The 12,952-nt window shown below is 39.6% G+C and overlaps 1 protein-coding gene across 1 annotated transcript in view; it reads left to right on the forward strand.

Annotated features, from left to right (window-relative positions):
• nav2a (neuron navigator 2a) overlaps positions 1–12,952 on the forward strand; it is a 129,995-nt gene that overhangs the window by 25,488 nt on the left and 91,555 nt on the right. Inside the window, exons 2-3 of the mRNA XM_047364021.1 lie at positions 9,279–9,396; positions 11,864–11,916. Of these exons, the coding sequence (XP_047219977.1) occupies positions 9,279–9,396; positions 11,864–11,916 (171 nt within the window). The remainder of the gene's footprint in view (positions 1–9,278; positions 9,397–11,863; positions 11,917–12,952) is intronic.

Genomic DNA, 12,952 nt, shown 5'->3' on the forward strand with positions numbered 1-12,952 from the left:
TAGATGGTTGTTTGCCAGTGTGCAGGTTTTAGCCAACATGTTAGTGTTAGCATTGTACCTAATGATAGCATATAAGCTGCTTTTAGCATTACAAACAGTGTTAGCTACTGTAAGCTCTTGCACTGTTGCTGACTTAGTGAGTTTGTTGCTATATTTATCAAGTTTTCAGACCCCTGAAGTCTTTTTTTTCACAAAAGCTAGAAGCGACAAATTGCCAATTTTTTTTTTCTTTGTTAATGAAGACTTTGGCGGCTACATGTGAAACCGCCAATTGTTCTGCAGTTACTGTACACAGCCAGCAGCAAGTGTTGTCGTAAGTCCCTCCCACTTCCCAAGCACTGACAGGTGCTCAGTCTGTAGCCTCATTGTGCAGCAAACCTCGCCTGCAGTCACAGCAGAGAGGAGACTCACTCAATTCCCTTTCCACGTTGTAAATGAATCACCCATACGCAAAAGTGCTGCTTAGCCTGCCCCGCGTTACAAAGCGGGATGTAAGATAATTTTATTTATTTAAATTCTTTTTTTTTGAAAGATTGTTATTCAGCCCTTGTGGCCTTTATTGTCTCAGTAAGTCAATGGGAAATGGGGTGAAGAGAGGAAAACATGCAGCATAAAATTAAAATAAAAGAGTTAATTGGTGGTTACAAACACATTCAGCGTTTTTTAACTTACATGTTGCCAACGTTGATATTTCTCTCTCCTACAGCCTGAATCACAATTATGTTACTAAATATGATCATTAGGGGATGACATCATCTAGTCACTTTTAGCGACTTTTAGGACAGCCAAAAGCTACTTTCCTTACTGAGGAGTTGGCCGTTTTTAGTGGTCCTAGCATATTAGACATTGCGAGCATTTACAATGTTTTAACTTGAGGGTGATAATGTTTGCAATTGATAGCAACATGCTAGTACTTACATGTTTGTTGTTGTTAGCATTTTCAAACGATAATCTTGCTTTTCTTGTTTTATTTATTATAAATGTAGATTCCCCTATCCTATTGGGCTTTAAAATGCAAAGCTTTGCATTTTGGGCCTAAAGAAGTAACAAAACCTTTAATGTGCTTCTGGTGTCTCCCACAGAGTTGCATACAACATCAGTCTCTTCATGCATTGTTTTAGTACTCTGTAACAATAGAAGACAAATTCAGCATGACCATTAATATGCCTGCCTAAGCAAAAGAAACGGTTCAAAAGAAATGTGATTTACAGTAATGCAACAGTAATAATGTAGGGACCATAGATAAAGCATTCAGATATAAGTTTATATGAACTATGACCGAGATGGAATAAAACCCCAAAACTCTCTTTTATCAGTAACAGAGGTCAATACTGCATTAAGCCAGAAAAGCACCCACATTCTATGAAACCTATCCTGGGTGCCAGGCTTGGGCAATTATAGCTTTTGCATTTGTTTAACTGAAAGCATACAGTGTGTTGCGCTAAACAGCTTCTGTAAATCATTCAAACCTGTTGGGTAGCAGATTTCAATGAAATTAATTTATTTGGCACAACTATCCCAAGGTACTCCGCTGTCTAATGCCTGGTTCACATGGCAGGTTTTTCAAATTGTTGGCTAATTTTTAAAACCAGAGAGACCCCACACTTGAAGATAAAAAATCGTAGTACATATAACAGGTTTGGTCCTACAGTGTGTGGTTTCCAGCCACACTGCAAGCACAACCAACAGATTTCCCTCACTAACATCCAGATTTCAGGCGGGAAGTCTTGCACACCCTCTCGAGATCAAACATGAGTTCAGAGTAATTCCCTTACGTGTTTCTGTCACATCGCTTTCTGATTGGCCATATGTCACATCCAACAGACTGCATGCTCGTTTGTCCTAAAGGAACGCCCCCATGGTAGGAAATCGGGGCAAGACAATCCAACATGTTGAATATCCCTGATTTGAGGTCGGAACGGTCGTGACGCGCTTCCGAGCAGACTAGATCAATCATAACACACCACACACAGCAGGATTATCTCATAAGATTATCTTTACAATAATCGTGGCATGTCGGAAGGGGAAGATGGGGCAAACTTTGGCATTAAAATCCTGCCGTGTGAACCAGGCATAAGCAAAGAGCAGAAGTTCTTCTTATGCGGCATTTTCAGCACTATTTGCTAAAATGTTCAGCATTCTGTGATTCATTCATTTCATTAATTTTGTTTAATGAGTTACAATTTACAAATCGGTCTAAGAGCAAAGAGTTGAAGGAGCTGTGGAACCCAAGCAATAATGTAATTAATAGAACAACTGCAAATATAAGGAAACACAAAAATATGTTAATGGCTTCTTGACCTTTCCTAATTCACATTTGCAAAACATGCACCTCTGAATAGAGCTGTTTTACCAGAATGAACAACTCCCATCCAGCTCTATTTCCAAAATGACTCCTTCAATTCAAGGGCACTCTGGCAGAGTGATGCCCTGGCTGCCCTCACCCTCTGCCTGACAAAGCAAAGCGTGCACTGCGAGGATGGCAAGCATGCATCATGGCCTTTTGTTGTCATTGCACGCCAGCCTGGTGACTCAGCAAGCCGAGGCAGCGGGGATGTTGGATCCACCGCACATTTGTTCTGTTTGTGTGAAAAGAAGATGCAGGGGTTTGAGAGTGACTGATCACAGCTTGTCGTCAGGCATCAGAACTGAAGGTTTAAATTGGATATTATGTGAAGTTGCACAAAGCTGTCATGCAGAGTGGGCTTATAAAGTGACAAAGCAGCTGTTTAAAGTGTTTTGAATAAATGTCAAGATGTCTGATTCTGTAGGCAAAGCTGACTGTGTGCACAGAGGTAAAGGTAAAAGACTAGTATGGTACACACTTCAGGAAACCCATAACCATTTATTAAAATATCTAATCATCCACAAGGAAAAAAAGAAAAGCTGGACAGTGAAATATTTCAGTACTTTGGATCTTTCTCCATCTCTCTTTAGATTTCACTGCTACTAAAGTATGCAGTGCAACAGCTGTTGCTTTGTTGAGGATCTGCTACTGTGTTAAGATATGGCAACTTGTAACATATTTAAAAAGACTTTAAAAGGAAGCCAACTGCCAACAAATCAATGGTTTCTATTTAATCAAAAAAAGGATGTGGCTTGAGCTGAAAGGTTGTTAATAATGCTGATGTATGACTAGAACAGGATGTTGATATGCCTGATCCAACACAAAGAACAGTTTTCATAAGGCTCCGACAATGAGTCAATGAGTTGGTGTCACATTGCTTTCTCTGATGACAGGAATACCCTTGACCCTAGCACCAATCGTTGGCTCCTAAAAAAAAAAGACACATGTTCCCTTGAGAGATTTTGGCTTAGTTGGAGCCTCTGGGAATAATGGTGGGATTTTCCATCTAAAAAAAAAACCATGCCTGTACAACTGTTCATTAAGCTAAAAAAAAATCTACTGTGTTGAAATATGGAAAAGATAAAAGTAACGAATCATCTGATTACAATGTTCAATAACAGACCATTGAGCTCTTTTGCTTTCTTTAAATACATCTGAACAGCAGATGGCAAATGTATATTGACAGCAGGAAGTGTTAAATAGGTCCTTAAATCTTCATGTATTTGTGAATATGGTCAAAATAACTGACAGTCTAAATATTTTAGTTTTAACAAGACATTTTTATTGATCTAAATGTACATTTGCACAGTAGACCATATGCAAGACACTAAAGCAGGGCTACTATTTTTATCCAGGGAAATCTAGAATGTAACTAAATTAAAGGCCAAATTACATCCATGATATAAATCAACCATAACTTGTTTGGAAATCAAAGAACGTTTTGGAATGCTGTTTGTTGAGGGAAGGGTCTCTGTGGATTGATACTTTTATCCCACAGATGCTGCCTGGTATCCTCAGATTGACATTTAGAGAACTTGGTCTGTGAAAATGTTTAGTACCAAGTATTGATTAACATTTCCCAAATTCCAGTATTTGGGTTTTCAACAGCAACACTCAATTATAAATTGACTTGTGGTTAAATTGCAAACTAGTTTAATTTGATATAGTAGAAATAGCTATAGTTGTTTTTTTCCCCATGTTTTAAGATTACTTCACAAACTGCACACAATATATTGAATTGCCATGAATATGCCAGTGTGTATGAGATCGCAGTGGCAAAAGACTTGAAGCAATATTTTGTAGACTATTAAATTCCAAGTCACATTTTTTTCCACTCTGCATGCCAACAATATAGTTGGCCTGTTGAATAAGTTTTCAATGCACATGATGCACACCTTAAAGATTTTAAAGACCAAGATGCTGAAGCTTGGACACTGGTTGGCATAGAAAAGAAAAAGGAAAGTGAGGAAAATGTGGGGTTATTCCTGCGTATACCTTCATCGCAATATTCAAATAACTTTAAGTACCTCCCTTTATTTCTACTTTAAAATTAAGTGCATGAAAGTTGGTCTTGTAGTTTTGGCAGTTTAAATGGTAATGAAAATATTAGGAGACCCTTACATTCGACTGCGTCTTCCGTAGTCTGCAAATACTTTCCTTTGATGTTGTAATACCAACCACTTAGCATGTTTTTAAGTATGCATGCATTAAAACACTTTTGATGTAGAAATTGGTTTTGAGACCACAACCTGTTGATATATGCCTGTCTGACAGACTGATACTGCATCTATATAGAGATGATACAAGCCCTCTTATTAAATATATGCCTTTCATCCCAAGTTGGCCATAGATTATTTGGTTATTTAGCGTGTTAATGAACAGTTTACTAATTTAGCTATTACTGCTTATTTACGTGAGTCAGCCATATTGGGTTTTGAGAACAGAATTGGTGAGAAACATGTAACGTTCCATGTCAGAATTCCAGCATTTAGATTTTGGGCAACTTAGAACCTTCAAAGTCAAAATTCGGAGTGCAAATAGAACTTGCAAACACTGTATAAGCATTCCAAGCCAAGAAACAAATGATGACTGTTTCAGTAAACTTGCTAACCACCTGTTAAGACAGCACCAAAGTAACACATCGTTCTAGGTTCACTTTACCTCAGTGTGAACCTCAATGCTAACATCTGACCAACTTTTACAATGGTGTGATTCATAAGTTTACTGGTTCTTCTCATTTTTCAAAAGAAGAGTTTAGTTTGTGTCTATGGAACTCTGATAAAATATGTTCAATTTGTTTGGTGTTGGTCAGGACCCTGACAGCAGCATTATGGATAAGCTGCTGCTGGTGTCTTTGGCTTTTTTTATTGACACTTGTTAAGACAGTGAAAAAAATACATTAGGAAATAAGGGAAAAATATTTTGCATTTAACTATTGCAAGATCTCATTAAACCCCTACTAGTTGGTAACAATACTTGTTATACGTAGTGGGTTTATTACATTATTATCCTAAAATGTAATTGCATAGTGTAGTTTCCACAAAGTTTTGCTACAGACAGTAGTAACTCTAGGGTTAAATGCAATTGCTTAAACTGTATTAAATTTAGATCAACCTATTGTGCATCTTGCAAAAACTGAGAACTTGCTATTCTCTACCATAGTCCAGTGGCTGATAAGCATAGTTGGTGTTTTTCACTAAACTAAAAAGGCTAAATGCATAAATATTCTTCTGCATGGAAACTATCTGAGACATGTATCGGAGAGGTTTTCATGTCATTACTTAAAAGCATCCTGTTTTGTCTTGATCCCTTTTCTTTGCTTTTGCAACCTGCCTATGCCCCTCTGCTTGCCCTCAGGTCATTTGAACTACCCCTGTGGGTTTCAGTGCTGTGAATGACAGCTACCCATTTCACCTCAACTTTTAATTGCATCCCAAACCCTCTATTTACTTGCCCAAAACTGCTTCAAAGAAAGCCTGCTTGCTCGCAGAAAAGCTCCTGAAGATTCCATTTCCTTATTTCTATGACTGTCTGAAAGTTCAAATTAAATGGATGGGGTCTAATCTGGTTTAGTTCATTGTTTCACTAGAGACTGTTTTTATTTTGACTGTGGATTTGTTTGCAGGAATGCAGCCTGTATGAATTTAAGGTCACTTTGAAGCTCTTTGTATTTAATGTGAGGTTAGTGCACTCATAAGCCTTTTGCATGTAAGCTTGCGCTCTAAAATGAGTGTACAGATGGGCATTTGTGTGCTTGTCTTTGAAGTTTGCACACCTGTTGCAAACCCTCATGAGAAGCAGTGATTCATCCTTTTTAGTGTTGTTGCAGAAAGGCCCTGGGTCTGTTTACAGTGCAAACACAAAGAATAAGGGGTCATCACCATCCCAACCTCCCTAAATGCTGACTGGTTATTTTTAGCCTCAACACCGAGCTTCCCATCTAGATTAAAAGATGCTCTTGAATTACACAGGCACAAAAAATATATATAATTCCGGTTTTCACTTGTGAATGGAGGGAATTTACAATGTTTTCCTGTTTTAGAAAAAAGCTGAGATTTGGTCTTGTTGAAGGGAATAAGTTCTGTTTTTGGTCCTGGTCAGCGGACCTTTCGCCCTGTAATTTGCCGTCATGACTTTTCTTTTGAGATTCTCTCATGTGATTCAATAAATTGAACCCTACACCATGCAGATTTCTACAAATTGTCGGTGCTTTGGTTGTTCTAAACCATTGAAAACCTTTTACATAGAGGTGGTGTTTTACATCCAGCAGAAATTGATGGAGTTAAACAATTATCCCCATTTATGCATTGACGCATATGTTCCTAAACTTTCTCAAAAAAGTTAAGAAATGTGTTCTAAAGAGTAAGTAGTAAAAACTACCCTATTTTTCAATATTTGATCTGCTGATCAAGAACAAGTTGGACAATTTTCATGTCTGACTGATTGGTGTATCACCAGTAAATGCCCCCAAAAAGATGGACAATACAGGTCCTTCTCGAAATATTAGCATATTGTGATAAAGTTCATTATTTTCCATAATGTCATGATGAAAATTTAACATTCATATATTTTAGATTCATTGCACACTAACTGAAATATTTCAGGTCTTTTATTGTCTTAATACGGATGATTTTGGCATACAGCTCATGAAAACCCAAAATTCCTATCTCACAAAATTAGCATATCATTAAAAGGGTCTCTAAACGAGCTATGAACCTAATCATCTGAATCAACGAGTTAACTCTAAACACCTGCAAAAGATTCCTGAGGCCTTTAAAACTCCCAGCCTGGTTCATCACTCAAAACCCCAATCATGGGTAAGACTGCCGACCTGACTGCTGTCCAGAAGGCCACTATTGACACCCTCATGCAAGAGGGTAAGACACAGAAAGAAATTTCTGAACGAATAGGCTGTTCCCAGAGTGCTGTATCAAGGCACCTCAGTGGAAAGTCTGTGGGAAGGAAAAAGTGTGGCAGAAAACGCTGCACAACGAGAAGAGGTGACCGGACCCTGAGGAAGATTGTGGAGAAGGGCCGATTCCAGACCTTGGGGGACCTGCGGAAGCAGTGGACTGAGTCTGGAGTAGAAACATCCAGAGCCACCGTGCACAGGCGTGTGCAGGAAATGGGCTACAGGTGCCGCATTCCCCAGGTCAAGCCACTTTTGAACCAGAAACAGCGGCAGAAGCGCCTGACCTGGGCTACAGAGAAGCAGCACTGGACTGTTGCTCAGTGGTCCAAAGTACTTTTTTTGGATGAAAGCAAATTCTGCATGTCATTCGGAAATCAAGGTGCCAGAGTCTGGAGGAAGACTGGGGAGAAGGAAATGCCAAAATGCCAGAAGTCCAGTGTCAAGTACCCACAGTCAGTGATGGTCTGGGGTGCCGTGTCAGCTGCTGGTGTTGGTCCACTGTGTTTTATCAAGGGCAGGGTCAATGCAGCTAGCTATCAGGAGATTTTGGAGCACTTCATGCTTCCATCTGCTGAAAAGCTTTATGGAGATGAAGATTTCATTTTTCAGCACGACCTGGCACCTGCTCACAGTGCCAAAACCACTGGTAAATGGTTTACTGACCATGGTATCACTGTGCTCAATTGGCCTGCCAACTCTCCTGACCTGAACCCTATAGAGAATCTGTGGGATATTGTGAAGAGAACGTTGAGAGACTCAAGACTCAACACTGGATGAGCTAAAGGCCGCTATCGAAGCATCCTGGGCCTCCATAAGACCTCAACAGTGCCACAGGCTGATTGCCTCCATGCCACGCCGCATTGAAGCAGTCATTTCTGCCAAAGGATTCCCGACCAAGTATTGAGTGCATAACTGTACATGATTATTTGAAGGTTGACGTTTTTTGTATTAAAAACACTTTTCTTTTATTGGCCGGATGAAATATGCTAATTTTGTAAGATAGGAATTTTGGGTTTTCATGAGCTGTATGCCACAATCATCCGTATTAAGACAATAAAAGACCTGAAATATTTCAGTTAGTGTGCAATGAATCTAAAATATATGAATGTTAAATTTTCATCATTACATTATGGAAAATAATTAACTTTATCACAATATGCTAATATTTTGAGAAGGACCTGTATAAGAATATCAAAACTTTATAAGAGGCCTGTGCTTACTGTAAAGATTACCAGTGAAAATAACAGATTCTTTTGTTTGTTGTGGTGGCCAGTACAGACACTCTGTCACCAGAAGTCAAAGAGCAGCATCGGTGAAAAATAAAAGTAAGATGTCAGAGGACGATGAGCTGCCACATATTTTGAATCCCTGCAGAGAGGATCTGAAGTTGCTCTTGTCCAACACAGCGTCTGCAGTTTGCTGTGGCTATAGATGCATGCATAGTCAGTTTCTTAAATAAAACTCCTTTATTAAGACAATGATCATGTGCAACTTCTCAAACTTTCTGCCCTCTTTTTATCTGCTTAGAAGTAGAAAATTGATTGTCTTGATTTGCGTATGAGGGAGGACAGGCAAGAGTTTGGTAACCAATTATGAATTAAGCTATTCAGATTATTCAGATGCTTGCTCTGCTCCCCCTCCTGTCCTTTCCCGCAGGCAATGAAGGGTCTTTTCTGTCCCCAGAGAGTGATGTCAGCATGGCCCATTGAAAACAGCCGCCGTGTGCTCAGAGATGAATGCCCTGGCTGAGCACAATGGCCCCAATTTGAATACCACGCGGCTATATGCCAGATCGGAGCTCCAACAAAAGAAAGAGGGGCTACTCTGGTCCCATTTAGCCGTGCTGTTATTTTAGTAGCTGTAAATTTGCGACAACCATTTATGCCTTTTGTTGATTTGAAGTGATGAAATTTGAAACACATCGATGACCCTTACAGGGCAGCCCTCTGGATTTTTGGACTGGATTTTGTTTCGGTTGCTTGTATCTGAGTGTTTTTGTGTTTGTGCTTCTGGCCACAGATCTACACGGACTGGGCCAACCACTACCTTGCAAAGTCGGGACACAAACGTCTCATCAAGGACCTCCAAACGGACGTGACAGATGGAGTGCTGCTGGCTGAGATCATACAGGTCGTCTGTAAGTTAACTCTAATTTGATTACAAAGTTGGCTAATTAAAACCATCGCCGGTCATGTGATTGAGGGAAAGAAATGTGGAGCATGTCATTGCTTTTGAAAGAAGTGGCTGATTTTGAACAAAGTAACTTGTATTTTGTTATTATCACAGGAATCTGCTCTTTCACTTTATCTGATGTTGTTTTAAATCATACAAAATTTGTAACAACATTAAAACCTGGCAAATATGTTTCTACTTATTTTGTGTTCAGTCTATAAACAGCTTGCCTTGCAGCTATCTCTTAACCTTCTGCCTTAAGCGGGCTGTAAAAGTTAGTTGTTTCTGTGTGTTTTTGACCTTTGCCACTCTCTCGGCGTCATCATCAGTCTTGTCATTTTGTCTGGCCGCCCTTGCCCTGTCATTGCATCTGCTGGCAGACTTGAGGCTGAAACGGGCCGACACCAGCTGACTGGTGACTCAGCATGTGAATGACTGTTTCGTCTCCTAGCTCTTCCCCTGTAACTCAGATTTTAAACTTCCCGTTCTCTGAACTCTGCCAATGTTCTCATAATGTAGCTATTGTATGACTCTTGATCTCTCTCTCTGCAGTGCAAAAGTATTCACATTCAATGAACTCATATTTTCTCACCTTATAACCATAAACTTAAATGCATTTTATAATGATTTTTTGCGATAGACCAGCACACAGTAATGTAGAATTGGAAAATGACGCATGGTTTTTAACAATTAAAAATCTTGACCTTTGTATTTATTTATTCATTTACTGTGATACATGTTAAAAAAAGAAGAAAGAAAGGCATAAGAAGTTCTGTTTGCAGTTTAGTGTTGACCCTGCCGGTGACACAGCAAACATGTAAAAGAAGATGATCCGGTCAGGTGCACCGAAAATTGAACCTTTTGGTCCAGATGCAAACTCTGTGGTTAAAAAAAAAAACACGCCTTCTCTACAGTAAAACATGGTAGTGGCAGCAACACGGTGTTGGGAGGCTTGTCTTTAGCAGGGACAGAGAAACCACTCAGAGTTGCTGGGCTGATGGAGAGAGCTAAATGCAGGACAATCCTGGAAGAAAACCTGTGAAGACCGCAAAAGACCTGACGCTGGAGCAGAGCTTCATCTTCCTGCAGGACAACTTTAAACATAAAGCTTGAGCTGCAATTCACAAAGCACCTATTTGTGTTTGAATGGCCCAGTCAAAGTCCAGACCAAATTGATAATCTGTGGCAAGACTTCGAAAATGATGTTCACATACATTTCCACTTAATCCCACTAAGCTTGAGCTATTTAGCAAAGAACGGGCAAAATGTTATTCTGCTATCTCCTATTAGATTTTTATTTGTGAAAACAAAAAAGTTAAAAGCATCATTTTTTCATCTTCATTACAATTATTGGGAACAGAATATGCAATAGTACTTTTAAATCTGTGTATCTTTTTCACCCTTTTGTTTTGTATAATGTTATGAATGGAAAAGAAAAGGCCTACAACACAATTATGCCAGTAAGCTTTTTCATTTCCCAAAACATAAAATGCTTTTAAGAAACAGGCAATTGCTTCAATCATCTCAAGAAAAACAATCCGTTTTGGGGAGTGGCTGATTAAAAAGTCATGATTCCTCACTAAGGGAGTCAGAAATCACAAGTAATTTCTCAATTCAGACAACTCTTGGTGGGTGAACAATAAGTCATCTCAAGAGCTATACTAAAAGTAAACAGATCTATTTCAAAGAGAGTTATATATTATAATGTATTCAATAGAATTATATCTTTTTTTAATGCGAGGTGCAATAGTTGTTTTAATATTGACAGTGAAGAGGGGACCCCCTCCATGACAGGTTAGACCCCCATTAGGAAGGTCTGCCATCTGCCTTGATTGGCTGGGGGGTGAGAAGACCAGAAAGGGACAATAAAACTCAAAAGCATAGCAACGATATGAGGTAGAGAGAGACAAAAAACCCTTACTTTGTAAACAGATCTTTAGAACGTCTTCATGCAGGAAGAGTTGCATTTCAAACAGTGAGAAAGGTAAGTTTGATGTATCTGGTGCAGCACATGGTATTGCGATTGAGCTGCTCTGGCGGCCCCACCGTGTGCTGCTGGCACAGTTGTCAGCTGTGATCTGACGGCCGTGTCTCAGCTGCTGTGGGCTGGGCCTCTAATGGAGGGGAGTGTTCCTAAATACCCCCCCACCCAACACACACACACTGCTGGTTTTGTAGGCAATAGATAATGTTTCATGTCTCTGTGAGCGGTGGCTCAGTGGGGGGGAGGTCATGAGTGTCACTGTTACAGTCACCAGCATGAGCACCTCTGCTGCTCTGCACTCGGACACCAACCATCTAGGACACACGAACATACCGGAGTCTCCTTCTTTTGGAATAAGACTTGGAATTACTTTAACTGAACAGTCTGAGATAGGTTGTTAATATTTTCACCCTTTTGTCTCTTTTCCCTCTTTTTGTCTCTTCTTCAGCCAATGAGAAGATTGATGATATCAACGGTTGTCCCAAGAGCCGTTCTCAGATGGTAAGTGAGCTTCAAAGTTTGTTTTGGGAGCGAGTGGTGAAATGTAGCAGTGTGTGTGCATGCATGTGTGGGGAGTAACCCCCCCTCTGGAAGCTGCGGTGCAAAAGTCACTGTGAATGATTGTAGATGGGAACCGTTAGTCCATTTATATTTACTTTTATGGTCCAGTGGGCTACCATCTTTTAAACATCTGGCCCAGACTTGGGGTTGTTGGCACTCAGTTAAAAGCATTGTAGGTTTGGGTTTTAGAGCCACTTATGCTTCATGTTGAGGAGAAAGAAGAGAGGAGAGAGACAGAGGAAAGTATTTTCTCACAACTTTAAGAGTCAGAGCTTAGTGGGTGAACAAAAAGTCATCTCGAAAGCTATACTACAAGTATAGCTCCCCACCAGATCCTGAAATGTAGAGCTGGTGACAAATATGTTTAGAACCACTTTTAATCTGTTTTTGTTGCCTAGATATTTATCCAGTTGGAAAGTGATGTGTGGCATTTTAATGTTTCCACTGTTTTCTCTGCTTGTTGGGAAATGAACCAAGCATCCCAAGGCAGGGCCACCCTCTGCTGCTTGTGATGGGTTGTAAATTGGGCCATTTTGCCAGCTGAGGGGTTGCTATTTCTGGCCACCAGCCAGATTATTGAAGCCTTTCTAAACACCAGAGAGACAGAGGGAGAGACATACACACCCAAATTTAACATCTGAGGAGAAATCACAGCTGATCCCTGGACCCTCATTGCAAACATACCCATGTTGGCCCCATACTGTGGGGGGAACTGATAGTCTATTTCTATATTTTGAAATCTTGTTTTGCTTATGTTCGATTACATATTAAACAGTTTAAAAAATCTCATCCTTTTATTGAGTGAAAATAAACAAAAACTATAGATAAGATAAATTTGTCAGTCTTTTTTTAAAATAAAAACACAGCTTGTCTTCATCAATCTATGAAAACGTCCCTTTACTACAAAAGCAATTTAATATTTGTTAAACTGTTTCTTTGTGGCATTTTTAACACAGTTTTGAGTTCCTACAGTCAC

Source organism: Girardinichthys multiradiatus, chromosome 4 (genome assembly GCF_021462225.1).
Source record: "Girardinichthys multiradiatus isolate DD_20200921_A chromosome 4, DD_fGirMul_XY1, whole genome shotgun sequence".
In the NCBI taxonomy this organism is placed as follows: domain Eukaryota; kingdom Metazoa; phylum Chordata; class Actinopteri; order Cyprinodontiformes; family Goodeidae; genus Girardinichthys; species Girardinichthys multiradiatus.